The sequence below is a fragment of the Drosophila guanche genome, unplaced genomic scaffold (assembly GCF_900245975.1).
Source record: "Drosophila guanche unplaced genomic scaffold, DGUA_6, whole genome shotgun sequence".
In the NCBI taxonomy this organism is placed as follows: Eukaryota; Metazoa; Arthropoda; class Insecta; order Diptera; family Drosophilidae; genus Drosophila; species Drosophila guanche.
The window spans coordinates 1,332,864-1,359,138 of record NW_022995745.1 but is presented as its reverse complement, the minus strand read 5'-3'; the positions used below and the strand labels follow the sequence as shown (position 1 = coordinate 1,359,138).

General features: G+C 50.2%; 3 protein-coding genes across 5 annotated transcripts; 1 reads left to right on the top strand and 2 right to left on the bottom strand.

Annotated features, from left to right (window-relative positions):
- Window positions 1-3,667: 3,667 nt before the first annotated feature.
- On the bottom strand, window positions 3,668-4,895 carry LOC117580628 (putative uncharacterized protein DDB_G0271982). The gene has a single exon (XM_034267210.1). It carries the CDS (start codon window positions 4,807-4,809, stop codon window positions 3,784-3,786), a length of 1,026 nt encoding a protein of 341 aa, XP_034123101.1. The 5' UTR covers window positions 4,810-4,895; the 3' UTR covers window positions 3,668-3,783.
- Window positions 4,896-12,512: 7,617 nt separating this feature from the next.
- Window positions 12,513-26,136, top strand: LOC117580629 (coactosin-like protein). 3 transcript variants are annotated; one of them, XM_034267213.1, is made up of 4 exons: window positions 12,513-12,531; window positions 21,167-21,265; window positions 25,511-25,834; window positions 25,891-26,136. In XM_034267213.1, the coding sequence occupies exons 2-4, from the start codon at window positions 21,215-21,217 to the stop codon at window positions 26,005-26,007; spliced, it is 492 nt and encodes a 163-aa protein (XP_034123104.1). In that variant the 5' UTR covers window positions 12,513-12,531; window positions 21,167-21,214; the 3' UTR covers window positions 26,008-26,136. The 3 variants fall into 3 exon arrangements, with proteins under 3 accessions (XP_034123104.1, XP_034123103.1, XP_034123102.1); XM_034267212.1 differs by having other exon boundaries at window positions 12,517-12,531; window positions 21,164-21,265; XM_034267211.1 differs by lacking the exon at window positions 12,513-12,531 and having other exon boundaries at window positions 20,794-21,265.
- Window positions 13,319-19,143, bottom strand: LOC117580624 (cholecystokinin receptor type A). The gene is made up of 4 exons (XM_034267206.1): window positions 18,264-19,143; window positions 14,570-14,770; window positions 14,045-14,501; window positions 13,319-13,979 (listed from the first exon to the last, which is right to left on the bottom strand). Exons 1-4 carry the CDS (start codon window positions 18,892-18,894, stop codon window positions 13,505-13,507), a joined length of 1,764 nt encoding a protein of 587 aa, XP_034123097.1. The 5' UTR covers window positions 18,895-19,143; the 3' UTR covers window positions 13,319-13,504.
- Window positions 26,137-26,275: the final 139 nt, after the last annotated feature.

The window sequence follows — 26,275 nt, the reverse complement described above, 5'->3', positions numbered from 1 at the left end:
AAATGGAAACAATATTTTTGATTTAATTATTCTACTGGCAGGCGGCAGCAGTCCAACAGAATTGAATTGAGCCCCTGCCCCGAGTTGCTTGTTTGTTTCCCTGCTGAGTGTCTGATGTGTGGAACCTGTTTGCAACATCTCCTGTCAATGTTGCAGCATGTGAAAATATCTTTTTAATGGCCTTTCGACATGCCCTCTGACCTGCTAAGAGTGCAAAGTTTATTGACAAAAGTTGAGCACTTTGTGCACGCGGCTGAACTTTAGGGTGCTGCAGGTTGCAGGTTGCACGTTGCCTGGTCTGCTCTGGCCATTATTTGGTCCCCACTGTATTTATCGCCCAAGGATACAACCGTGACTGTGACTGTGACTGTGACTGCGACTCGGGTGTGCTGTGATATTCATTACCCACTTGACGACACTCAAGACCAAAGGACATGTCTGCCTCCAGTGCCAGTCCACACTCCCATCCGGCTGCCATGGGCACGGCTGGAGTTCATTAAAGCCGGCATTATTGACGGCGTGCGAAAGCGCTTGCAGCTGTCCTTGCCACCGTCTTTGAGCACGAGACCAAAACGGATACGGTTACGACAAGAGGCAGGTCAGGTTTTCATCGTGTGTGCCCCAACAGCAGAGAGACATCAAAGCGCATTTGAAATGGAATAAAATTCATAAATTACGCAGCAAGTGTGGCAGGCAGAGAGAGAGAGAGAGAGAGAGCAAGTCTTTGACTTTGAGTCTCTGCTGTTTCCGGCAGGCGAAATGCTTTAAGCTTGGCTTCCCACAGCAAGTGGCAATTAGTGGCAAAACACAATTCACAGGGGATTCACACGTCTCTTGTCTTTAAAGTGTCAGCAAAAATGGCAGGCCTCATAAATAACTCGAGTGCAGAGTGATTTCCTTCATTGTCCGGCAGAGTGTGAAGTTTTGTAGATTTTCATCAAATGATTTAAACTCGAACTTAATTGGCATTCCAGCCCTTCCCTTCGATTGATTGCCTGCTGGAGTGCGGTTTGTGGCCTCGTTGACACCTGCCCAGTGCTCCGGGAAAAGGCTCGTGCCTTAAGCCCGGGCATTACGCATTCAACGTGCACCACCGCTTCCAGGTCTAATGTGTGTTGTCCGCTGTGTGGCGGTGCGGACACACATCACTCAAAACAGAAAATATTTGAATTGCACTCAGCAGCAGGCAGCGACCCGATAGACCCAGCAAATGGCAGGCAAATGCGATCAAAATACCAAGCGAAATGCTTGGGGGGAGTGCAATAATGAAATGCCCAACCAAACGCCAGCATTCTGCCATTGCTGGCTGTCCCCGCGGTTCCGACAAAGGTTTAATAATTCCTGCACAGATGCCAAGCAAAGTGTAACAGCTTTTGTGCAATTAGAGCCGCGGTTCCCATTTGTATTCATGATACACGCGCCACCACGCGTCTGGCATTTGGTGGCGTGAAGCAGTTACCAACACATACTAATCCGCCTAATCATGCGTGGGTGTGCGGCACATCATGCAAAGTTTTGCCACAGACACAATAGTGGACTTGTCCTGGCACTGGCTCAAGGAGCTGCTGATTGCCTGTGCCGCCTAAGCTGGAGGGGGGAAACAACACGAGGACTCGGCAGTGTGCGCTCGAGTCGTGTAAATTTCAAAAATATTATTTTTTAATTAAGTCAGAAAAGCAGGGAAGGCGCGGGACACGGCACTGGATGTTGCGCCGTGAATGCTAATGCTAATGGATCTGTGAATGGCCCAGCGAAGAAGGAGGAGCAGCCTCAGCATCAGATAGATGCGCGTGGGACGTGCTCACAAATTGTATTTTTTGATGCGTGTTGGTGGTGGTGGGAGGGGGGAAACGCGCACGCAGTTTGCATATTTTCACATAAAATATTTGCATTTGCTTCAAGGGCACAGCACACACACATTTGAGGGCCAAACTAAAGGAAATTACCAAGGAAAACCAGGCTGGCCGGAGGGGTGGGGGGTGGTTTTCCCTTTTGCAGCACATCCTGGCAGAGGGCCGAGCGGATTTGGAGCGATAATTAGTTGTCTCGGGGAAACCCAAGATATTCGACGCTCATTCAATCAATCAATTAATCAAAAGTTAGCGCCAAATGGCCGATAGAAAAGGGACACGAAGGAGCAGCAGGAAGCGGAGTAGCGGACTAGCGGAGCGTCTCGGATCAAAACGATTAGCGCGGCTTTTATTGGTGGAAATTTAATTTAATTTGTACGCTTATGCGAGTCCCCCCGCCAGGCGCAAGCAAAGCTTTTACTTTCGCTCGGCAGGGGCCGCCACGGTTGAAGGGGTAATGCGGTGATGCCGTGCGGTGTGTGGCCCAAGTGGCTGCTAAACTGTTTCAGAGTTTATCATGTGTGTGTGTGGGTGTGTGGGTGTGTGTGGGTGTAATTTCGTAATTTTGTTATTTGGTAATTTTGTAATTCGTTTTGGCAGGCCAAAAAGTAATTTTTGGCAGCGGTTTTGCGATTTGCGGCCTCTGTTGAGACTTTTCATTATCATTCCATCTCGTTCATAAATCATGGTCCTCGAGTGGGACTCAGGCAGCCCTTTGCCGTTGCCTTTGCCTTTGCCGTTGCCTTTGCCATCCGCTGTCGCCTTTTCCAACTCATTTGGCAGAGGCCCAGAATTAATCAAAGCCAGAATGAGAACGGCAACAGAGGCAGGAGCAGGAGCAAAGTTCAGCACAGGACACATGTGGAGTGGCAGCAGTCATCAGGAGTCATGAGGAGTGCCAGGCAGTTGGCAAAATGTAATATTTGGCTCCCCAGCTGCCATGGCTTAAAGAAATAAGCAAGGACGAGGATATGCTGTCAGTGTGTGCTTTACATATGGCGAGGCAGGGGCGTCGGCGGCTCTTCATTGATATGCCATTCGATAACTGTAAACTGCTGTCACAGAGACAGAGAGCGGGAGAGAGCGGGAGAGAGCGGGAGAGAGCGGGAGAGAGCGGGAGAGTTGGGAGCAAGTCAAACGCAAATGAAAGATAAAAGAAAGCTTAAAGAGAAACCCACACACACACACACACAGCACACATTCTCAACTGTGTTCTGCTGTCCCTCCCACGCGCCGTAGACTGTGGCGCCAGCCAAAAAGTGTAGAAGTCAAAGCAAACGGCCAGAAAGAACCAAAACAGCAAAAGAAAGGAAACTGGCGACTGGAAACAGGAACAGAAGCACGAAATCCACGCAAATCTAGTGGAAAATTAAAATGTTGCCAATTTGGGCGTGCAACAGAGCCAAAGAGAGAGAGAGAGAGAGAGAGAGAGAGAGAGAGAGAGTGGGAATAGAAAGAGCGGAAGGAGCGGAAGGAGGAGGCTTGGCTGGCAAAATCTGTTTGATGCTTGAAGTTACATTTGTCGTGGCTGAACTTTCAAATTAACTCCACTGCTGGAGTAAGTTTTTGCACAATGCTTGGATGCACTGAAAGATTTATTTTCATGGCGTTTTGCTGCTTTCCATGCACTTTTCATTGTTCTCGGTGCGGCAACAGCGCTGTTAACAGCCTGTTTGTGCAGCGGCAGTGCTTACCGTTTACAGCTCTGTTCGCGCTCGCTCTCACGATCCACAGGATCCACAGGATCCACGACAAGGCGCATTTCTTGGATTCTGCCGGCGTTGCAATCCACACTCCCCCCACAACCAACTCCAGAGTAACTCCTACGTAACTTTATTGCCGTTTTGCTTGGCTGATGCACACTACTCGCGATGTTTATGTTGGCGCTATGTTGTGTATATGTATGTGTATGGGTTGTGTCTTTTTGTTGGTCTTATAATTGTTTTGGCTTCGTAATGGTTTTGTTGTGGTGCGCGGCTATCGTGGGCATGGGCATGGGTGCCGGCTTCTGAGGCGCGTTCGGGCGAGAGGGCCGACGCGAGGGCATCTGCTCGCGAACGGCCCACTGCAGGCGGAACAACTCCATATCCTCCGCCTCTCTCTCGCGCCGATCCACTTTACGTGGCATCGCTGTCGATGGTTTCTCTTTGGAGCGGGCTCGCTCGCGCTCCCGCTCCCGCTCTCGCTCTCGCTTACGTTCGCGCTCGCGCTCACGATCACGTTCACGTTCACGTTCACGTTCCTGCACGAGTTGGAATCCAGGCATGGAGGATTGAGTTTCGAATGAGGCGGATTCGCCCGGGCGTGCCCGCAGATGGGGCGGCGTGGCTGTCTGGGGATCGAGGAAGACCTGCATGCTGTCGCTGAAGCTGTACGCACTGTTGCTCAGCCGCGACCAGTTGATTGGCTGTTTTTGCGGCTGAGTGCCCGCCAAGCGCTGCTTCACCATTTTCGTGATGCTCCAGTCATTGGTGTACTTGATTTGGGTGAAGTCGGGTTCCCCCTCTGGCTGCGCGTCCGTACTCTTGGACTGCTTGCCGCCCGTCTCCGCCGTCTCCGCCGTCTCCGCAGTCTCTGGCGGCGTGCGTATCGTGTCCAGATAGGCGAACGCCTCCATGTGGTAGGGCTTCTCGGGCTCCGTGCCCTCGCCGGGACACATCTTGTGCTCGATCATCTGCAGCTTGTACACATTCAGCTGATGCCGCAAGGCGCTGATCCGGTTGCGCACGAAGCCGGCAGGCAGATGGCTGCCCAGCTTACTGGCGATGGCCTCCCAGGCTTCAATCTTCAGCTGCACGTTCTGGTGCTCGGCCAGCGCGGTGTTCCACAGGCACTCATGCTGCCGGTACAGCTCCGCCAGGCGTAAGTTGAAGCTTTCGTCCAGCGACGAGGGCAGCGTGAAGGCGGCCGCGCTCTTCGCAGAGTCACGTCGTGCGCGGTCGAGGCGTCGCTCCTCCATCTTGCTCGCTCACAGATCCACACCACAGATTATACACCAAAACGAGTGTTGGGGGTTTGGGTGTGACTTTGATTTTGAATGAGAGTAAACGCCCGGCCACGTGGCACTTTGAATTTTGTTCAAAAAAGTGCCTACTGTGCCTAGCAAGCGCTGCATTCGCCCCTACATCATTCACACAAGAGCCAAACGGGGCTAGGCGTGGGAGTAAGCTGAGGGTAGGGCCAATTCATTGGAATTTCCAATTTCGTCAATCTGCTGCCTCCTCCAACGAACGTGAGCAATTAGCCCTAATTGGCGCTGTGCAGCCTCGCACGTTTGCATAATTCAATGAATATTGAACAATGAATGGGATATTGGGATGGTCAGCCCTTGGCACAACATGCCGTCCAGCTGATTTGATCATCATCTACGCATAAGTTTTGTCACTGCCAGCAGTCCCCGCTGTAACTTTTGCCCGTGAGTAATTTGACATTTATGTCAGACGCTGGTCATCCGGTATTCGGTTCCGGTGGGTGTGTGTGTGTGTGTGTGTGTGTGGGCGTGATGGGGCACAATTAATGCGTGTACAGCGCTCACATAATCCTAGAGTGAAACAGAGTCTTAGAGCGCTCTGGAGGAGCTAGTTGCCGATGATGATGATTAATGCTGTCGGCACGCTACAGAACGGGGTGTGGGCGAACGTGACCTTGATTTGACAGACACTTGTGGCTGGCCAGGGTTCAGGATGATCCATGAGGGATGCTAATGCGTAAATCATTGCATGCCGATTAGTGCTGTTTGCTGTCCCGCGGCTTCACACCGCAAACACACACAAAGAGAAACGCGGTCCAGGGCTGCTGTAATATTCCCAGCTCATTAAAATACGAATTAAATCCTCTTTGGCTGCCAATCGCTGCCTTTGCGGTTGCGGTTGCGGTTGCCTGCTCTTCAACAAATGGGATAACACTTTGTGCATTCTTTGAGTTTGAGTTAAACGCTTTGTAATGCATTTAAACTAATTGGTTGGCCAATTGAGTGCATTAATATGAAGCCATCTTAGAAGTGTGCTGCCAGCTCAAGCACTGCTTTAAAGCACTGCTTGCACTGCTTCTCTGCACGTGAGCAACGGATCTGCACTATGCATTAACCTCTCTGAGAGATTTGCGCAGAGGGAGAGTAAGCAAGAGAGAGGGAGAGCTGAAAAACGTTTCTTGCTTCTCTGCCGCTGCGGACGCCAAGCCTTTGTGCATAGGCAAAACGAAGTTGTGTCTCTGCCGCTGCGACGGCGATTCGCTTATGCATGGGCCGCAGCCACTCGAAGCTTTTAAGCGCTGCTTCTGTGCCGACTGCGCTGCCCGAGATCCGGCAACGATGCGGGATTTTTCGTTCGTTTCTTTCTTGTATTATTTTAAAGCGCACATTTAAGCAGCAGCCACTCAAGTCGGAGACAAAAGCAATCCGTAAATGTATCCGGAGCTTTTCTTGGTAAATGCAGCTGCGGATGGAAAACTGCTTGCCTTTGTTCCTGCCTGTCAGTCACAGAGCTCGCTTGTCTGAGCAACACTCCGCGCTGCTCTGCTCTGCTCTCTGCTCTGCTCTGCTCTGCTCCACGCTCTGCGCCGTTATTCTCCTCTTCTCTTTCATTGCCATTTGCTATTGCCATTGCGTTGGCGTGTCTTAAGCGGCGGCAGCTTCCGGCGTCGTATATTCTTTTGCATTTTCGCTGCTCACGTCGCCCTCCAGTGGTGCGCAGTAACAATGGCAGACAGGCAGCCGGCACTGTCTCAGTGTCAGTTGTTAAGCTGCTCTAAATGCACCCCGGAGTCTGTGTGGGCACAGTGGCTGCAGTCAGGGAATGCAATCCAGGAAAGGACATCAAATGCCGGCCGCCCGACAACTTCCCGGAGGTGCGACGCTGCAAAAAATGACTCAAGCCAAACAGCAGCAACAAAAAATCAACACCAGCCAACAAAACTCTGCTCTTCCGATCATCCTCGCAGGACTTTTGTCAGGGCCAGCAGCAGCAGGCGGTGGCAGAAGTTTGAAATAATTTTGTTATTAGTTTCCAGAACTGTGAAGAGACCAACGCCTCAACCAGCTCCCAGCTACCACCCAAGTTCACTTTTTATTGTTTATTTTTTTTTTTGTACATTTTCGTTGTATTTTTTGTACAGTTTTTTAATATTTGTTTTTGCATATTTGCTTACATTTGTGCCTCAATTTTTGTGTATTTTTTGGGTGTATTTTTGGCGCCTTTTCAGCCTCGAAGTTTTCATAATAATTTGTCCAGCAGGCGGCGCACTCTGACTGGAGTCCCCTGATAGTCAAACGAAAATTTAATAAACTCTGCCCGAAGCACAAACAGTTCGAGCTCCCAGTTGGAGTCGCTCAATCCCCCGTTCGAGCACCGTAATTGAGTTTTGATGGCCGAATGTCCAGGCGGTGGCGGTGGCGGCAACATCTGTGGTCAGCATGCAAATAAGTTTCCGGTCCAGCCTCTCCACAGCCTAACGACTGCCATTTGTTGTTATGCGAGGAGAGGATCCCTTCCGCAGCGGCAAATGTGGCCATGAATGTCGTGCTATAAATGGAAGGAAAAGTGCAGAAGGAGCTCCCAGGTAGAACTGGAGGATCGTCAGAATGGAAAGGGAGAGAGCACGCTGCTCCGCACACGAAAATTGCAGTGCGGCAAGTAAACAACTGGGAACTGGATCTCGATGGTCCATCGCTCACTCTGTAAATATTTACACAGCCAGAAGGGACAGGACAGGAGAGGACAGGACAGCGGCACAGGCACAATCAGCCACGTCAGCTGGCTGCAGTTTTTCCTGCAGTGTGGCAGGCAATATGTTGCAGTATACAAACAGCCAACGGAGCGTGCATATTTTTGAGCCAGTATCCAGTGTGCAGATTAAATAAATATTGATAAACCGCGCCAAAGCAACGCTGGGTTCCACGCTTCCGCGTTCCATTTGGGGTCCACCCTTTTGCATGATATTTGGAACGGAATGGAATGGAACGAAACTCGCCAGAGTTTAATTAAAATCAAATGCCAGGTGGGGAGTGGTTGGCGGAGTCAAGGCCAGCTGTCGCCATAAATGTGCAAAACAAGTTTGTAATTTTTTGGGCCATAATTGGCCCAATGGAGTGGGGCTGGGGGGGCACGGCACTGACAACAACTGGCGGAAGGCCGCCTCTGCCGCCTCTGCCGCTCGTTTTCATTTTTATTAAAATCAAATTCGCATATTTGTTGTCTGGCTGCCATGGCCCAACTCCCACACGCATAACAGCACGCAAAAAAAAAAAAAAAACTCTCCATTCAAACGCTCCTTCTGACGCTGACACACAATCATTGCCAGGTTTTGTTTGGTGGCACGGGGCACACACGTGTGGAAAACAAGCCAATTAAGCGAGGAGCAGGGTGCCAGGCTGCCAGGCTGCCAGGCTGTCAGGCTGCTCCCACGCACAATAATTGAGCAAAAGAAGCAAAGGAGCAACTCCCAACAGCATTTTCCATCAGCTGTTGCTATAGTTTGGCCCAACAAACCCACAATCAAACATCAATCAAACCACCCAAAAATATCACCAATAGAGCAGCCAAGAAGCATTTAAGACTCACTTTCATTTGGATTTTGAGACATTTTGTTCCAAAGATTTGCAGCTGAAAAAAACTGCAAGCAAGAATTATTTCTGTAGTTTATTTTGGGGCAGTTTGGGGCAAGGCTTGGGCTTAGTTTGGTTGCGAAACATGCGACGCATGTGGCAGCTAGACAAACAAAGCAATAAACATTCCCTGACCCAGCCGAAAGGTTACTTGACTGTACTTGCCGCCTGGTGTTGTCCACTCTGCCACAGTTCCCCCAGCCCTTGGGCCAACACTCCTTTATCTTGGCTGTCGTCGCTTTTGTTGGTTTCGAAACGTAGAAACAAAGAGGCACGAAAGGAAGGAAAAGGACCAACGCATTTGTGCAGGACATTTTGTGTTCTCTCTTTCTGTTCTTTTGTTGTGTGTTTTGCACAAATATTTATTAGATTGTAAATATAATAAATAGAAGGGCAGCAGGCAGAGAGTTTTGTGTCCTTTGTGTGCGCATTGTTGGCAAAATCAAAGTCGACAGCCCCCCAGGCGGGGGAGAGGCTTATGGACAGAGTGACACAGACGGGCATCAGCGCCCGCGCCCATTTGGGGCCAGCAAATTGATGTGTCATGGCGGGGATTTGGCGACCAAATAATTGCCAAAATGTGTATGCTAACACGAGGGGACCAGAGACGCAGCGAGCGTGAGTACCTGGCGTATGCGCAATATTCCAACATTTCTGAGTGCAGTCGGGAAGGGAAAGGAGTCTAGCGTCAGCCTGGTCGGGCTGTTGCATGTGGCAAGCTGCTTGCTGTGTTGCTGATTTTGATGTTGATTTATCACCAAGGCAGCGGCAGCGGCAGCGGCAGCGGCAGCGTCAGCGTCCTGCCACGCACAAAGCAATCGCTGGACTGTGACAAATGCCAACAAAAAGTGGCCGAGTCAACGGTTTCCAGTTTACTGCCAACAATGCAACACTCACGCGGGGCAGGGCTTGCGCACGGAAAGCGGACTGAGCTCTAGGCTTCGGCTAAATAAACAAGAAAATGTGCCCCCAAAATGGCCAAAAATGTTGCCCGTTTGCTTGCTTTTCTTTGCTTTTTTTTTGTAGATTTTTTGCCTGATTTTTTCTTACTTTCTTGCTGGCTTTTTTGTCGTTTCCGCATCGGTGGACTTTCGGCACTTTTTCGGCACATCAAAACGCTGTAAAACATTGTCCAAGAAGCCATCAACTGAAGCCCTTGCTGGGCCTGGGCCTGGGCCTGGGCCTACAGCGTGGCATTAAACAAAAAGGAGGCAAAAGAGCAAACAAACTTCCTGGCGCTATGTGCGTGCCCCCAGGCGTTTGGCAGGCTCCCAACTGGTGGCACACCTTTTTATTTCTAGGTGCAGAAAGCAGAGAGACACACCTGGAACTGCAACTGGAACTGGAACTTCAGCTGCAACTGGCAGTGGCTGTGGCTGAGGCTGTTGCCTGCAACTTAATCCTGGCGCCACACATTTTTCGGTCTTGCAGGAATTTAATTTATTTTGTGGACTTTGACTTTGACTTTGGAGTTTGGAGTTTGGAGTTTGGTTGCCTGCGTGTTTCCTTTGACAAGTTGCCAGCAGGTTAACCGAGAAAGCGGTTCTTTTAGCAAATAATTGCAGCACGTACCGCTGTGCGTATGCGTAATAAATGTATTGACTGCCGCCGCTTGTGGCCTCCCATTTGGTTGGGTTTTCGAATTAAAAATGCGGCAAAGGAGGCTGCCTGTCCCGTGGAGTGTGTGGAGTGTCATTCGAGGCGCCACTCTGGCGCTGCATTTTCCCATTTAAGGTCTGGACGGAGTGCCACTATTGATGACATTTTCTTGAGCAAATATTTATTATTAGAAGCGAGCCGAGAGGCATGTGCATGTAACGAGCAGCAGCTGGGACCCGACAATTGCCAATTGGACATTAGGCGTGGCATTATTTGGGCTTTGGCTCTGGCAGTCGGAAGATGTGCAGAGAAGATTGTATTTTTGTGCGGTCTGGTGGCAGGGAAACACGCAGCCGAAAGCTACAGCAAGGAGCACGTCAATGCCATAAACAGCAGACAGCAGCAACAGCAAGTTGTGTGTAGGAGGAACACGTCATATGCCACTCCACTTGGCACTTGGCACTTGGCACTTCGCGCTGCGGCAAGTAAAAGTAAATTAGCGAAGCATCAAGAATGTTTGCCTTAACTTTGATGCCAGCCATAAGTATTTGTCGCTGTGGTCTGGTCTGGTCTGGTCTGGTCTGTGGCGTGGCAGCAGCCACTGGCGGCAATCAACAAGCGGGGGAACCGTGCCACTGATGGATTCATCGATTTGCGCTCCTCCTCGCGGTGCAGGGTCATTTGTCAAGTGAATATCCCAGAAGTTATTATGAAATGTGGAGAACAGCGGACAACGGACAGCGGACAACGGACAGCGGACAGCGGACAGCGAAGGGCACTTCGATTTGATTATCCTGTCATTTGTTGTGGGGCAGCCGCTGAAATTATGAATAGACTTGGCTGCCACTTGGCTGAGTGATTTGAGGCTTAGAGCCTGCCTGCCCTGACTGATGACACCACGCACAATTAGCCAACCAAACACACGAAGGATGTGGGCAGAGCTTGAGCGAAGAATGAATGAAGAATGGAGGCAGCATGGAGGCAGCAGCCTTTGCTTGCTTGCACAGTCCTCTTGCCAGGCCTCCACCCAGTCACAGTCGCAGTTCTAGTCACAGTTTTATGCTCCCTCCCAGTGGCCGCCTCCTCTTCGCAGTCCCCTTTGGCCCTTGGGCTCTAATCAGCTTTTTATACTTATGTTCGAAGCTCATTCAGTTCAGCCACAAAACACACACAGAAACAGGACTCCACACACACACACACCACGTGCTGGAAAGTGAAATTTGCGTGCGACTTCGATTGTTTAGGCAGCCACAGCCCGAGGCAGGCAGTTGCCAGCAGCCATGGACATGCATGGACAGCCCCTGCGTATCAACAACGTGGGGTTGTCGGTCGGCCACTTCCTGCCTGCCTCAATCATCAATGGAGCAGCCACGCCTCTGCGTCTCTGCTGGGTGTTTGGCCTGTGGCTAGGTTGGAGACGGCTGCTGCTTCTCGGACAGGTTGAGCGCGTGTCGTGCATATTTCATGAGCAATTGACAAGCGTCTCTCTCTCTCTCATTGAGTCTCGTCTTGTTTTGGCTCACTTTCAGTTTGTGTTGAGTTTATTGGCATGTGGCATGCGGCATGCGGCATGCGGCCAGCTGAAGTTCAGGTGGAAGGTTCAGGCTGCTGCTAATGGCAACAATCCACCCGGCAAGCCACTCAGCCGCTAATGAGTGGTTCCTGGAACTGCGGCACTGCGGCATATGTGTGCGGCACGAAACTATGACAAATGGCCCAACCGATATGCCATGAATAATGCCACAAAAAGCTGTCAAAGCTGCGCAGGATACCTTCTGTCCGGGCTGAGCCTCTTCTAGGCCAACTCCAAGCCCAGTCCCTGGGCCCATCCCAGTGCACATCCCACTGCCGCCCCTTTCGGGTTTGTGTACATCAAATCCAAGAGCTGTGAAAGTTTTTGTCGACGCTGCACAATGAGGACAATGAGGAGCCATCAGCCATCAGCCTCGCCCGCCTCCCTGCCTGCTGGGGCGTGACGCAGCCGCTGGAGAGAGCGTATAAAATAAATTATATGAATCCTAAACGAGACGCGAGACAACAGCAAACAGATGAGGCGGCACCACCCACACTACTTGGGGGGAGTGATTCCTCTGCTCTTTCTGCGTCTTGCATTGCCAATTTGCGGGGGCCACACCGAAGGCCACGCAGAAGCAGGGAGAAGCACGCGTGCTGCGGCAATGCTTGATTATGCGAATGGAGCGCAGGGGATATTTGCCATAAATTAAATTAACGAAAGCACCAAGCAGACTCTCTCTGTATCTCTCTCGTTTAGGGTCATACATCTTCCGGATGGCAGTTGGCCAAAGGCACAAGGAACAAGGAGCTAGAGATTGCAGCTCCTGGCTGCTCTTTGCCTAACGACCTGCTCTGCGGCCCAATGGAAGGGCACAGCAGGCAGTGGGCTACTTCACAGTATTTCCACTTAAGATGGAAATAATCATCTCTGACAGCGTACACGAAGCAGCAGCAGCAGCAGCAGCAGAGAGCTCTAATTGTCGACACCGCTGCCACTCGACAAGGCGACGAAGCGAGGTGACTGGCTACTTATGGCAAAGAGTTTAAGTCCACTTGAGAGTGGCTCCCCCCTACCTAACCTCAACCCAAGCCCGAGTCCGAGTCCGAGTGCGAGTCCGAGTGCGAGTCCAACCCTCGACAATTGACAGGCAAAAAGCACTTGTGCCGTGGGCCCCAACTAAGCGGCTTGTCCTTTTGATTTTTCACAGTGCCTGCAATTAAGATGCTTACTGAAAACTGAACAAATATTGTATGTGGAGTCGAGTCGATTGGGGTCGCATCCCAAATGAAAACATCAAAAGCAAAAGCAAAAGCAAAAAAAGTTCTACTATTATATCGAATACCACCCACTGTACCAAGGGAACGGCAAGCGGACAGACAAACAAAAGAGACACGAAACGCAAAATGTAACTTCATAACGGATCTATTTGACTCACACAGGAGGGAGAGTAAGCTGCAGATAGAGAGAGAGAGAGTGGGAGAGAGGGAGAGAGGCATCTTTGCTACCTGCTTTGGGGTCCAGTTGTCGCGTGGAGGGGGGGATCGGCACGCAGGTAGACGCTCACTCACATGTTCCAAACCGAAGCGCAGAAACGTTTCTGGCTGCTCTGCCGCTGCGGCCAGCTGAACTTGTTCCTCTGCCGCTGCTGCTGCGGTTCGCTCTGCCTGGGCCGACTGCGCTGCTTAAGATCTGCTCACTCGCATGCACAAAGCACAAATCACAAAGCAAAATGAATTGATTGTTCAACTGTTATTTAAGCGTTTGAGTTTGAGTTTCGTTTTATTTTTGCTGCAACCTTAGGAAGAATTACTGAAACACCAATAAATAGCGAATATGTGCTTATTTTTACACTGCTTTACGACAAGTACTAGATCAACAAAAAAAAAAGAGGAGAGAGAGTTCTCCCGTCATGTACATATTTACATTCGTCCCGCAAGCTTATAGCCTGGGACTGTCTGCGGCTGCGGCGCTGCTCGTGTGCACCACCGAGTTGAGTGGCTCGTGGCGGGAGCGCGTGCGCCAGTTGGTCATGCTCATGGCTAGGCCAGGATTGACATTCGCATTGTTGTTGCCCACTTGGCTGGCGGACAGCGCCATGCCGCCCGCGCCCGCACCCGCACCCGCGCCTCCCCGCCGCCAGGGCATGCCCTTGAAGGTGTCCACAAAAGCTCGCCGAAAGCTGGCGTTCATGAAGCAGTAGGTTATGGGATTGCAGCAGCTGGAGGAGTATGCCAGCAGCTGCAGATAGCTGATGGACGTGTAGTCAATGTACTCGTACAGCGCCTGTCCAATGAACATGCTCAGCGTGTTGATCACGTACAGTGGTGTCCAGCAGATGAAGAACTCGAGCACCAGCACGAAGAGCATTTTGACCACACGCTTCTTGCTCTCCAGGGTCTTGGCTTCGTTCGATCTGAAGAGAGAGAGAGAGCAGTCAGCAAGCAGTGTCAAGCAGTGCACAGCGGGACTTTGGCTTACCTGCGCAGCGCAGCGTCGTGGATGCGCATGCTGGGCGATGACATCTTCGCCAGCGTCACTGTCGTCGTTGTCGTTGTCGTTGTCGTTGTCGTCAATGTGCTGCTGGTGGTGCTGGCGATCAGCTGTTGCGGGGATGTCGTTGTCGTTGTTGCTCTCGTGGCATTGTTGTTGTTGCTGCTCTCTGTGTAAGCAGTGGCCAGGGGTTGGCTTGTCAGCAGCAGAACGCAATTGCTGCTGGAACCAGCTGTAGCTGTTGCCGCTGGTGGCGGCGTCTGCTGCATGGCCACCTGCTGGCGGCTGCTGTCCTTGGCCATGCCCACATAGAGTGTGCGCGTAATGAGTATGTAGGCGACACACAGCACCAGCAGCGGCAGCACCAGCAGCATAAAGTCCAGCAAAATGTTGTAGGACTGCTCGTAGCCCTGATCCGGCCAGAACTCGCGGCACTTGCAGTAGCCTGCCGTGCGAGGGAGAGAGAGAGCGAAGGAGAGTGCCTTGAAGGAGTCTGTCCAGTCCGCTACTCACCTGGCCGACTGGTCGGTATCAATTGACTGAACACGGCTATGGGTGTCATGCAGAGTATGCCGCCCAGCCAGATGAATCCAATGATCTTGTAGGCGTGGCTGATGGTCTGCCAGGAGCGCGATCGCAGCGGATGGCAGATGGCGTAGTAGCGCTCACAGGAGATGGCCACCAAAGTCCACGAGGAGACGGCCACGGAGGCGGCTGCAAAACGGTAGAGCGGGAGAGCGGGCATGAAGAACTGCTTGGAACTGCTTGCTGCTGCTTGCTGCTGCTTGCTGCTGCTTGCTTTTGCATATTGAAAGATGTCCCTGCCATGCCCTTGGGCTGCCTCTCCCCTCGTTCCACGTGTTTACATTCCGGTGTCAGGGTCTGGAGGCAGACATCGAGTTGGGTCTTGGGTTGTGCGGTTGGCACACGTGTGCTCAGACTATTAAAAAAGCAAAGTGCCGGCAGCAACAGCGGGCACTGGGACTGGGACAGGGACAGGGACTGTCTGGCTGTGGCACCGTTTTAACTCTTTCAAAATTGAAGTTTACCTTTTGATTGACGTTCGGGGCGCGCATCGCTTTTGGGCTTAAAACAAAGAAACGGCTAACATGCCACATGCCACATGCCACATGCGCGACAGCGGCTTCTGTTTGATTGATTTTTGGGCTGGCAGTTGTGCAATTTTTTTGACAACTAAACTCAAAGTTCGCAGCACACAAAATGTACAAGAAATGTACGAACATATGTAAACATATGTGTGTGTGTGTGTGTGTGTGTGTGTGTGTGTGTGACTCGCACACAAAATTCAATTTGTTGCTCCCCCCCCCAACCCCAACCCCTGGCTGATTCAGTGTTTATCTCTCTCTTTTTGGCAAACTGATTGAATTTGATTTGTGCGGACCTCCCCCCCGCAGTGCCCACAGTGCCCTGAGCCCGAGTGGCAGAGGGAAACGTGTGATGCATATTACGCATACGACACGCTGCCTCGTCCTCGCAGCAACCGCCAGCATAAATATGCGACTCTGACAGACCGGAATTTATAAGCGTCAGTTGGGCGATAAAATTTGATTGCCGCAAATAAAAAAAAAGGAACCGGCAATGGGGTGGATGGACCGCAAACATTTCTCGTGCTGCCCAGCAATCGATTGGGCAGAGACATGGAGGCGATGGGCCAACAGACAGTCGTGCGTGCGTGTGGCATCCACATTCAAGTCAAAGGCAGAAGCTTACAGCTTCAACTGCGCATAAATGTGTCACGTTTGGGCGCGTATCCGCCTTAAACAGCTGCCAGGACACAGCTTTGAGAGATGATCAAGAGCGTCGACATGCAGCACAAAGCTGAGCTGAGCTGCCTGGGCCAGTCCATTGATTGACAACTTGTGTGGGACATCGACATCCTGGCGGGGGGGGCGCAAGTTGAAGCTTAAATTCCTGAATTTTGGTTTTCAGCCTCCGTGTTTTTTCTCACTTGTTTAATTCAATATCCGAAATGAAATGAAAGGAAACTTTTGTGTGCAAACTCATTTAAATTCAATGATTAAGCCACAAACATGAAGGAAGAAAGGCAGAAAGGCAGAAAGGCAGAAAGGCTCTAACGGGGCGTGGCAGTGAGTGGGGAGTGGGGAGTGGGGAGTGCCGTGCGGCTATGCCGATGGCAAAGTTTGCTGCCACAAAAACGAAAATCAGAGTTGCTGCCAGCCAAAAAATTCTATTTAAGTTAAAAGCGAAACAAAGTTGAGTGGGCCGGCCGGGGACGTGGCGTGGCGTGGCGTGGCGTTTCGCATTTTATCAAATTAAGTGCTCCAAAGTGGCTGCTAGGTGGGTCACAAAGCAGCTGGAGGAGTGTGTGAAAACTTTTTGGCCTTAGCTAAGCCAAGCTACAGATAGGCTTCAGCTTCAGCTTCAGCTTCAGCATCAGCGCCTGACTGCAGCAGACACACACACACACACACATGTCTGGCACAGGCTTCCAGTGATATTTCCAGTGTTCCTCCGCTGGCAACGCTTGAAATTATTAATTAAAAAACTTGAACGCAAACAGAAGGCAGAATCCCAGAAGGCAAGTTTCGGGCTGGGGCAGCAGCTCAACTCTGCCACTGGACAATGCACGAGGCAGCAGGAGCAGGAGCAGGCATCAGGACTCGCTCTCTCTCTCGGAGTTTCTCATTACGCAAATGGTGTGGCAGCCACAGTGACAGTCTGCCTCAGACTCTGCCTCTGCCACTTGCCATTGGTTTAACAGCTCAATGGGACAGGTGCACACGCTGCCTATTTATAGCTGTGTTTATGCGGCTGGTGCCTGCAAGCCGGGCAACTAGCTACAGTTTATGGCAGGACAGGACGCGGCAAAAGCCAGGCTGAAGCCGCACCACGAACCAACCCTGAAGCGTTACCAAGGGGAGGGCGACAGCACTCTGCCGAGTAGCGAGTAGAGGGAGCGAGTAGCGAGAGGCCGTTGAGAGTTTCGCTGCCAAGATATGTGGGCCATGGCAACTGGCCGGAACTGAAACGCCATCAAGCCTCTCCCCTTTCAGCTCTCAAGTGGCCAGCTCCCACGACTTTCAAATGCGAAACCCACGCACCATTTTCCAGCCCAAAATGACGTTGACCTTTTTTCAAGTGTGCTTCAGCCACAGCCACAGCCACAGTCCCAGCCTCAGCCTCAACCCCAACTCCACCTGGTGGCTGGAGTGCCATTAGGCGTATGGAATTTTGTTTCTTGTGTTGCTATAATTGTGCGCCACTTGCCACACGCCGCAGCCGCTGTGTAATGTTTGCTTGTTCCATGTCCATGTCCATGTCCATGTCCCTGTGCTGTGTCCTGCCACCTGCCTTGTCCCTGGCTTGTCCTGTGCTGCGCCCTGCCCCTGGCTGCTCCTGCCTGCTGCTGCATCCTTCCTTTCTACACTGCTGCCAGGTGCGTGTCTTTCTCTCTCTCTTAGCTGTTCTTGTTCGCTGTCATGTTTCGTTTTGTTTTGTTTTGCAGCCTCAGCCTACGGACCATTCAGCAATTGTTATTTAATTTCGCAGCTGGCGCGCAAAAGTATGCAATGGATATGCATATGGTGTATGCAATGGATGCCCCCAAAAGTATGCCATGCCCCGTCAAGCAGTGTGTGTGCCTGCACAGCCAGATTAAATCTTTGTCCGTCTTTCGGTGTGTGTCTGCCACAATTTCTGCTTAGCAATTGCCATTAAGGTTCGGACACAGTGTCCTTCCAGATCATAAACATCGGCTGTAAGCAGCTCCCTCCTAATTGTCTACAGCCTCTAAATTACAGAGGCTCCTGCGCCTGCTCCTGCTCCTGCCGTCATGCTGCAAATGTCTTTTTAATAGCTTCAAACGAAGGACCAAGAGCCTTTGGTCCTGGCCGAGACAATTGTTTGATTTGAAGTTATGTAATGGGGCTCCCAAATGGACTCCCCGCACTGCCAATAACAAATTCCAATATTATTATTTGGGGGATCCTAGGCCAGGCAGCGCCTGTCCCCTTCGCTGCTGGGCAGGGACAGAAGTCAATAAAACGATCCGATACAAAATTATTTTAATGCTGCCCCCGCACACAGACACACCCACACACAGGCACGTGCACAGGCACGGGCACATATGTGATTCCCTTTCGCTTATGTGTGTATAATTTCAGCTAATTGATGAAACTTTTGACATTGCGGCTACGAAAGGATTAAGACGGAGGGCAAAACTTACCCTGCGAGAACTGAAACAATTTGCAGAGAAACTCCCCGAAGATGAAGTTACGCAGCAGCGTGCCCACGAGTGTGACGGGCATGCAGAGCACGCCCAGCAGCATGTCCGAGATGGCGAGATTCAGCAGAAAGACATTCGTGATGGTCCGCATGCGACGGTTCTGCACAAGGGTGGAGATGACCAACAGATTGCCCAGCACCGCGAACAGCAGAATCACGCTGTAGCTGGGTATCAGCCAGACGGGCATCTCTGTCGCGCTGCCGCTGCTGCTGCCGCTGCTGCTGCTGCTGCCGCTGCCGCTGCTGATGGAAGCGGCGCTGGGACTGGCAGCAGAGCCGAAGCCTGAGCCTGAGCCGAAGCCCGAGCCGAAAGTGTCGGCAAAGCTGTGGATCGTGCCATCATCATTATCGTAGCTGCTGTTGTTGTCGCTGCTGTTGCTGCTGCTGCTGCTGCTTCTGCTGTTGTTGTTGCTGCCAGCGTACGAGGAAGTACCGTTGTAGGGCAGCACAGTCAACGAGACGATATGTCCCGCCGCACTGGGCGCATTGGCGTAGTAGTCGAGCAGCGCCCTATACGCAGCCGCCGCTGCCATGGCCGTTTGGGCAGCATCCTCCGCACTGTAGCTGTACATCGCTGCGCGACGCGATCACACGGCAAAGCTATGCCACAGCAGCATTGTCCGGCTGAGATGATCACCCACCCACCACACACACACACACAAATACAAACACTCACACAAAAAATAAATTCGCGGTGGGGACTCGCGGACTGGCACCGGACTAACGGCTAACGGGTTAAATACGCGACTTTGATTCAGGAGGACGAGTACGAAAGCGCCCGTCCTTGCCTGCCGTTACGTTAACTTACCGTTTACCGTTATCGTGGGTAACTGACTGGCGTTGCTAGCTCCTGTTCGTATGCCACGTTGTGGCAGCAACATGCTGCGTGGGCGTCGCCATGAAGCAATTATGTAAGGAGGGCCCGTCGTCGGCTGCGTTCCTCGTGTCATTTCCCTTAGAGTTCAGTGCTCGCTTGTTGATGCGGAATATTGTATGCTTGTATATTAACCCTTCACAGCAAGAAAGTTGCAATTTATTTTAGAACTAAGAGCCTAAGAAAACAAGTATATATTCAAAAACAATAGTAACGACTACTTTCAAGTTATAAATTATTAAAAATCAAAATATAAAAGAAAACTAAACCCCATGCCATCAAAGGGTTAATCAGCACACGACATTGTCGTTTCACTCGCACTTACTGCGCCGAGCCCTTTCACTTGCTCTTATTGACAGCATTTTTACGTTTTTCTTATTTTGCCGACGGGCCCTCCTTATATAATTGCTTCATGGGCGTCGCCTGGCAGCATTCAAAACTCACCACAGCAACATGCTGCAGCAACATGTGCGGCACTTGGGGGAATTTTACCACCTCTTTATTAGTTCATATTATTGGCAGAAAGGTATTTTGACCAAATGGGCGTGGCAACGCCTTTTCTTAAGTGTAATTTTTAAAAAGTATGAAACCGAAAATGTTGGGAAACTGTTAAGCAATGTTTCAAGTCAGTGCAGAGACACTGCAATACCTCTCTGATGGCGTTGCGTGGTAAAAATGTCACTTAAATTGTTGAATTTTCAATTTTATATTATTTCAAAATTGCAAGAAGTCATTTTAGTATTAACAGAACATGTATCGCGCTAGCTAACAGTTCTGTTGGAAAGCGGCAAGCTTAACAGTGGCAGGCTCTGTTAAATGGTGGACTATATTACTTTGAAGCTCTAAGTGCTGTCAGACACTAAAACTCGTAGGAGCAACTAAAAAAGTGCCAGTCTAACGGATTTATATCTGATGCTTAATGATAATGTGGCTATGACAGCTAAAGTTCAGGAGAAATAACCAATAAGAGTAGATGTCATTCCCGCAGTACAGTGCCGTTGCTCATTCACCACCCAAACTTTTATTTCGTTTTATATGACTCCACTCCACCATTCTGCAGGGGCATTAAAAATGTTGCCAAATGCGGCAATCTTCTCCTTCTAGCCTCTGCACTTCGATCAAACTCACTCTCACTCACTCACTCTCTCTGTTTGCCATCGTCGCTGCCGCTGCTGCTGCCGCTCTGCTCGTGAATCTTTATCAGCTGCGGCTGCTCGCCATCTCGCTCACACAATTTGCGGCTGCGCTGGCGCTGGCGTCGGCGATCCCCGCCATGATGCAACTATGTAAGGTGGTCCCGTCGGAAAAGTGCTCTACTATTTACGTTGCTTGTAAGTGCGAGTGAAAGGGTTATGCATAGTAATTGTGAGTGAAACGAAACTATCAAATTTGATTGCTGCAAAAATCGAAAAGTAATTTTCAGCGCGCAGCGGGGGGTGGGGAGGCTAAAATGAAAAAAGTGCAACAACAAGCGAGCACGCTGAAAAATATTAGAGCCAAACACCCCTGAACGACACACGAGGGCACCACCCCGTACAGTTACATCATGGGCGATCCCCGCTTTTCGTTGGAGTTGCGAACGCCGGCACAGCCCGCATTAGCTTTTTTCGTGCTGGACGGTTCGGATGCCTTAGTTGGCTCTGTTTTTTTTATAGTTACAATCATATTTTTGTTTTCGTTTGTCACTTGCCACACTCTGTGCATTAAATCAAATTGTTGGCCAACAAAACCACAGCGGACTGGGACAAAACACTCTGACACTCTGACAGTGCACTGCCCCAAAAGGAAGAAGAAGAAGGCGAAGAACTGCGCTTGCCTGACCCCAGCTGCCAGAAGAGCGACCGACGCCGACCGGCAGAGATTCGTTGAACTCTCCGATCTCCGACAAAAGACAGCCACAGCGGCAGCGTCCCAGCAACAGCATCCCCAGTGGACCGGACCGGACCCTCGTCGTGCAAATTTTCGTTGCTGCAGCAGCATCCCACAGTTCCCAAGAATCGAAGAACAACGCAACCACCATGTCGGACGGCATCGAGGTTGAGCAGATCGTGGAGAGCAAGCCGAGAAGGGTGAGTACTTTGTAGTCCTCCAGGGCGCTATATTTTATACATACATAAATGTACATACATATGTACATATGTGCGTACATTTACATATTGATGTACACATAAATACTGTATACAGAAAGTAATAAGTGCGGCAAAAGAGAAGCAACCGAATGTATAAAAGATTCGATGTGGAAACAAGAGAGCAAAAGAAACGGGCCAACAGAACAGAACAGAGACAGCAAAGACATGGGAGATGGGAGAGCGAATGAGGCTGAGAATGGGAGACAGCGATTGTGAAGAGGGACGGGACCAGCCCAAAGGCTGGAAGATGGGCCCAGACCGATTGAGTGTGTCTGCCTGTGTGTTTGTATCTCTTTGCGATTGGTGTGCGTGTGTGGCGGGGCATGTTGGGTTTTAAAATAACTCTGACTTTGGCGGTGTGTCCACAAGAACCGGCCCGGTTCCCCATATCCCCAGACCACAGTCCCGAGATCCGACCAAACAGCACGAAGAAGAGACAAAAAGCGAAAAGGTACTCACACACACACACACACACACGTACATGCATGCATGCATGCATATATTTAGTGCCTCCTTATGCGGGGGCGGATGCAGCAGCCGCCGTCGCTGCCGTCGTTGGGGCGACGCGCAAGATACGCATCTGACCCTCTGTCTGTGTGCATATCGTTATTGGTGCCGTGCCGCAGACGCAAGTATCAAGTTCAAGTGCGAGTTGTCGGTTGGTTGCTGCTGCACTTGTTACAGTTACATTTGGTCGATGCATAGTACATACATATTTACATACATACATATGTATATGTATCAGAATCATATTGATGTGGTTTATGCGGCGGCGGCTGCTAGCCACAATGGCAGCGGTATTCAACACTTTTCTTTTCGTATATAACGGTGTTTTTCAGCTGTCAAAATAACAGTATCGCAGGCAGCCCCCTCACTTGTGCGCTGACTGCAAGTTCCACTGTTTGGGTGTGTGTATGGAGAGAGAGTTCATGCCCAGTGGGAGGAGGCCCCTATCTATCTCGTTTGTGCCCTTCTGCAGATCGGATCGCTCATCATGCACTTCAATTGCGTAATTCCTTCGCTCTCCACTCTCCGCACTTCAATTCACTCTGCGGCAGCTAATCTCTGGCGGAGACGACCATTTACGGTTATAGCTCAGTCAATAAGTTCCAACAAAGCGCAACAATTGGGTGGAATTGAAACAAATGCGTCAAAGCAAAGCAGCGAGGGAGTGAGGGGGTGTTGAGCTGTCAGTAGCAATGCCAATAAATAATACAGCACACAAACACACACACACATGTACATTATACATATGAGTATGAATATATGTACAATATGTATGTATGTTTGTATTCACAATGTCGTTAGCTTTTTCAGTGCATCACTGCCAACTTTGGGGGTTGGCATTTGGCGTTGGCGACAGCGTCGGCGTCGACGGCTTCTGCTATCAATGTCAAGTGGTAGATTCAGCTGTAAAACAAATATCAAATATTGAAGCTTTTATTGGCAGCGCGAAAGAAAGAGTTGCACGGAGAGAGAGTGGGAGAGGGGGGACATTCGAATATGCAAGATTGTTTCGCTCGCTTCCTGGCATACCAATTCTGGTCATACACACACTCCTCTCTCTCTCGTCACCTTCGTGTGCAAGTGTGACTCACGCAACAACAACAACAACAACAACAACAGCAGAAAACAGATTGCTCCTTTGTTTCATGGATGCGCTGCGTGCATGCATATACGCTTGTTAGTGTGTGTGTGTTTGTGTGTGTAACCCGAAAAACGAAGAAATATTAAGGCACAACAACGACGACGAATCAGACACAGAAACAGCAGCGTACTTTAAAAAAAGAACAGCAACGAAGCAACGGAGCGACGGGACGACAGGCAGCATACCCGGCCAGAGGCAATGAACGCTTGGCCGCCACGCCGACTGCGCAGTCGAAGCCGGCTGCTGCTGCCACTGCTGCGCAAGTACGTCATCCAAAATGCACTGCTGCTGCTGCGCTGCTGCGTTCCCGCGGCAATTTGTCACCAAATTGTTTTTCAGCGATCGAATCCCAATCGGTGAGCAGCTTGCGAACTTATTTCTAAGGCGAAAACTTTTAGCTTCCTGCTCAGGATGTGACTCAGGGAATCTCTGGCACTGTTTGCTGTTCTCATTGCCATATTCTGAGAATTATTGTGTGTGTGCTTTTTGTTTCATTCGAAATCCTTCGAAATGGTCACTTATCTGAAGTGCGTTAGTCAGCAGTGCGAGTCAGAGGCCACCCCCACTGCTGCTGCCAGTGTTGCATATTGATAAAAGGATACCCGTAAGAGAGAGTTTAGCAACATTGCAGTGGCTTTGGGTGCATAATCTCGTATTGGTTTTATGGGGCGGAAACGTTTTGTTTGCTGTATATTAATACCCTGTGCGCAAGGGTAGATATTTATTAGCGGCTCTTCCGTCTCGTCTTCGTCTCAGTTTCGCTTCGATTTCTATCATGCTTGGCTAGAGCTGCATTTATTTTCCAGCTGCAATTACTGCTTCAGCCTTACACAATATTTATACACAAATGCTGATAGATTCATGTATACATACATATGTACATACATTGTATATATGGCTGTGGCTCGTCATCCAATAATCAATTCTGAGCGTGTTAACATTTATCGCTAAAAACATGAACAAGTGCATGACGTGTGCTCTCTCGCCCAGCCCCCGCCCTCAGCTTTATTGCAGCTAACCCCCCGAAAAAATGTACCCCCACAGATGTTTGTTTTTATGTTGTGTGAAATTGGAGCAAAGCGATCCCCCATAGCTCTCCTCCAGCTGTAAATCAATTCGAATTGTTCAAGTGTGTTTCGCTCTGCGGTGTTTCTCTTATCACTCCAGACGTCAATTTTACTCTCAGCCAACCAAGCACTCCCTCCTGCTCCTCCTTCACCGATAAGACCACTTCATATCTGGAGTGATCAGCCGCGGCCACGCCCTGCCGCATCGGATCTAATTTGTTTTTGGTTGTCACAGTGCCTGTTATCAGAGATACGACGGGGCCTGACTATAGTGCTTATCAGCTGAGGATATGGCTAATTTTAGCCATTAACATTGTGTCTACCAACCCAACAAGCTTGGTCTCTGTCTCTATGGCTCTCTGGCTCACTTTTGGGCCATTCTCTGGCCACTTTTTTCGTACACATTTCGCATTCGCATTTCGCATCTTTTGACTAATTAATTCCACTCTCAGACCTCAGCCACAGCAGAGACTTCTCTCACATTCGAGCTGTGTGTGAGGTCCGGCAAGCACCGCAAAGTTCTCATCGCCGTTTGTCGTCGTGAAAGTCGTCGCCTGAATCAGTTTTTTAGTCTCTTTAATTGTTTGGCTTGGACGTCTTTTTATTCTATTCTTCCAATATTTGTTGTTGTCGGGCAGAGGTTTGCCGTTGCTTCTGCAACTCTCCTCCCAAATAGCTTTGCGCTTTTCTAATTGATTTTTCTCACAGACGAAAGTCCGGCCTGGGCCGTCGCGCGGTCATTGAACGCATTATGAATCGCTTCTCCATTCATTTCTCCCCTCCCAATTTGTAGCTCCCATTTCGATGTCTATTTTGGATGTTCCTGCCTCTAGACTTGAGTCTGAGCTTGAGTTTTTGTTTGCCAGTTATGGGTGGGGGGGGGGGGGGGGAACGTCTCGTTCCTCTTTGTGCCGCACGAGTTAAAAGAAGAGTTGAAAAATCTGTGGCCGCCTTTTTTATTGAAATTAAAAAAAAAATAGTNACAACAAATTGTCACGCGCAAATGCGATCGAACAGCGCTCAAGATCGAAGAGAGAGAGGGAGAAAGAGTCCATACATATGGGTAGATGGGTAAATAGATAGATGGATAAATGGGTGCACTAATCCGGGAAAAACTTTAATGACTTCAAAGTGGCGTCTTCCTCGACACGTAAACCGAATCGAAATCGAAATTGAAAGCGAAAGTACCCCAATGTCCGTTCGTTTGAGTGTGTACTTGCCATATAAATAAATTTATTCAGAAAAGCACACAGACAGACGGACAGACAGGCGGACAGGCACATGCAGCAGCAGCAGCAGCAGCAGTCTTTATCGCTGGCACCCAGTGGCACGATAGTGGGACTTGGACTTGAAGCATGAAGCAAGGCAAGCGTTGGCGGCAACGATCTCAACGCCGCAATGATTCATGCCACTTCAATAATCTTTAATTCAGTCACTCACACGCCTTATTTTCTGTCTTTTGCTTGGCAGATGCCCTTGGCAACGTCGCTGGACAAGGACGCCATACGCGAGGCATACGAGGACGTGCGCTCCGATCTCACAGACACCGAGTGGGCGGTCTTCAAATTCGATGGGCCACAGATCATTGTCCATGGCCGGGGCCAGTGCTTTGAGGAGTTTCGTCAGCAGTTCGGTGACTCGGAGCGGGCCTTTGGCTACATACGCATACAGATGGGCGATGAGATGTCCAAGCGCAAAAAGTTTATATTCCTCACGTGGATTGGCCAGGAGGTGGGCGTCATTCAGCGTGCCAAAATGTCCACGGACAAGGCCATCATCAAGGATGTCCTCAATGTGAGTAGCAGCAGCATCAGTTGAAATACAGCTTGAAATGCAATTTCCCTTTGCAGAACTTTGCCGTGGAGCTGCAGGCGGGCGTGGAGCCCGAGCTGGACATTGGCCTGTTCCGCGAGGCGCTGAACCGTGCCGGTGGTGCCAACTATGGCACGGGCATACGGGACAATTAGATATAGCCCCAACGACGACGACGATCTTCAAGTTATCTTCTTTTTTTTTTTTGTGTGCATCTCTTCAAATGGCTCACCAAGCAAACTGCGCTCCTCTTTCTTACTTACTTAATTATGAATTAATTGTATGCAATTTTAAATTTATGTAATATGTAAAGACATTAAACAACAACAAAAAGGAAGAACCACTTGGCTGCACCAAGAGTTGCACAAGAGCTGCACAAAGAGGTGCAAAAGGAGCGATCTTTTAGCATCAATAGCCGCACTT

What these genes read in the sequence shown, in the direction of transcription:
- LOC117580624 (XM_034267206.1), bottom strand. Translation starts at nt 18,894, where the DNA reads ATGTACAGCTACAGTGCGGAGGATGCTGCCCAAACGGCCATGGCAGCG. An exon ending in GATACCGACCAGTCGGCCAG is followed by an intron (nt 14,502 to 14,569) that starts GTGAGTAGCGGA and finishes CTCGCACGGCAG; the next exon opens with GCTACTGCAAGTGCCGCGAG. An exon ending in CACGACGCTGCGCTGCGCAG is followed by an intron (nt 13,980 to 14,044) that starts GTAAGCCAAAGT and finishes CTCTCTCTTCAG; the next exon opens with ATCGAACGAAGCCAAGACCC.
- LOC117580628 (XM_034267210.1), bottom strand. Translation starts at nt 4,809, where the DNA reads ATGGAGGAGCGACGCCTCGACCGCGCACGACGTGACTCTGCGAAGAGC.
- LOC117580629 (XM_034267213.1), top strand. Translation starts at nt 21,215, where the DNA reads ATGTCGGACGGCATCGAGGTTGAGCAGATCGTGGAGAGCAAGCCGAGA. An exon ending in TGGAGAGCAAGCCGAGAAGG is followed by an intron (nt 21,266 to 25,510) that starts GTGAGTACTTTG and finishes TTTGCTTGGCAG; the next exon opens with ATGCCCTTGGCAACGTCGCT. An exon ending in TCATCAAGGATGTCCTCAAT is followed by an intron (nt 25,835 to 25,890) that starts GTGAGTAGCAGC and finishes TTCCCTTTGCAG; the next exon opens with AACTTTGCCGTGGAGCTGCA.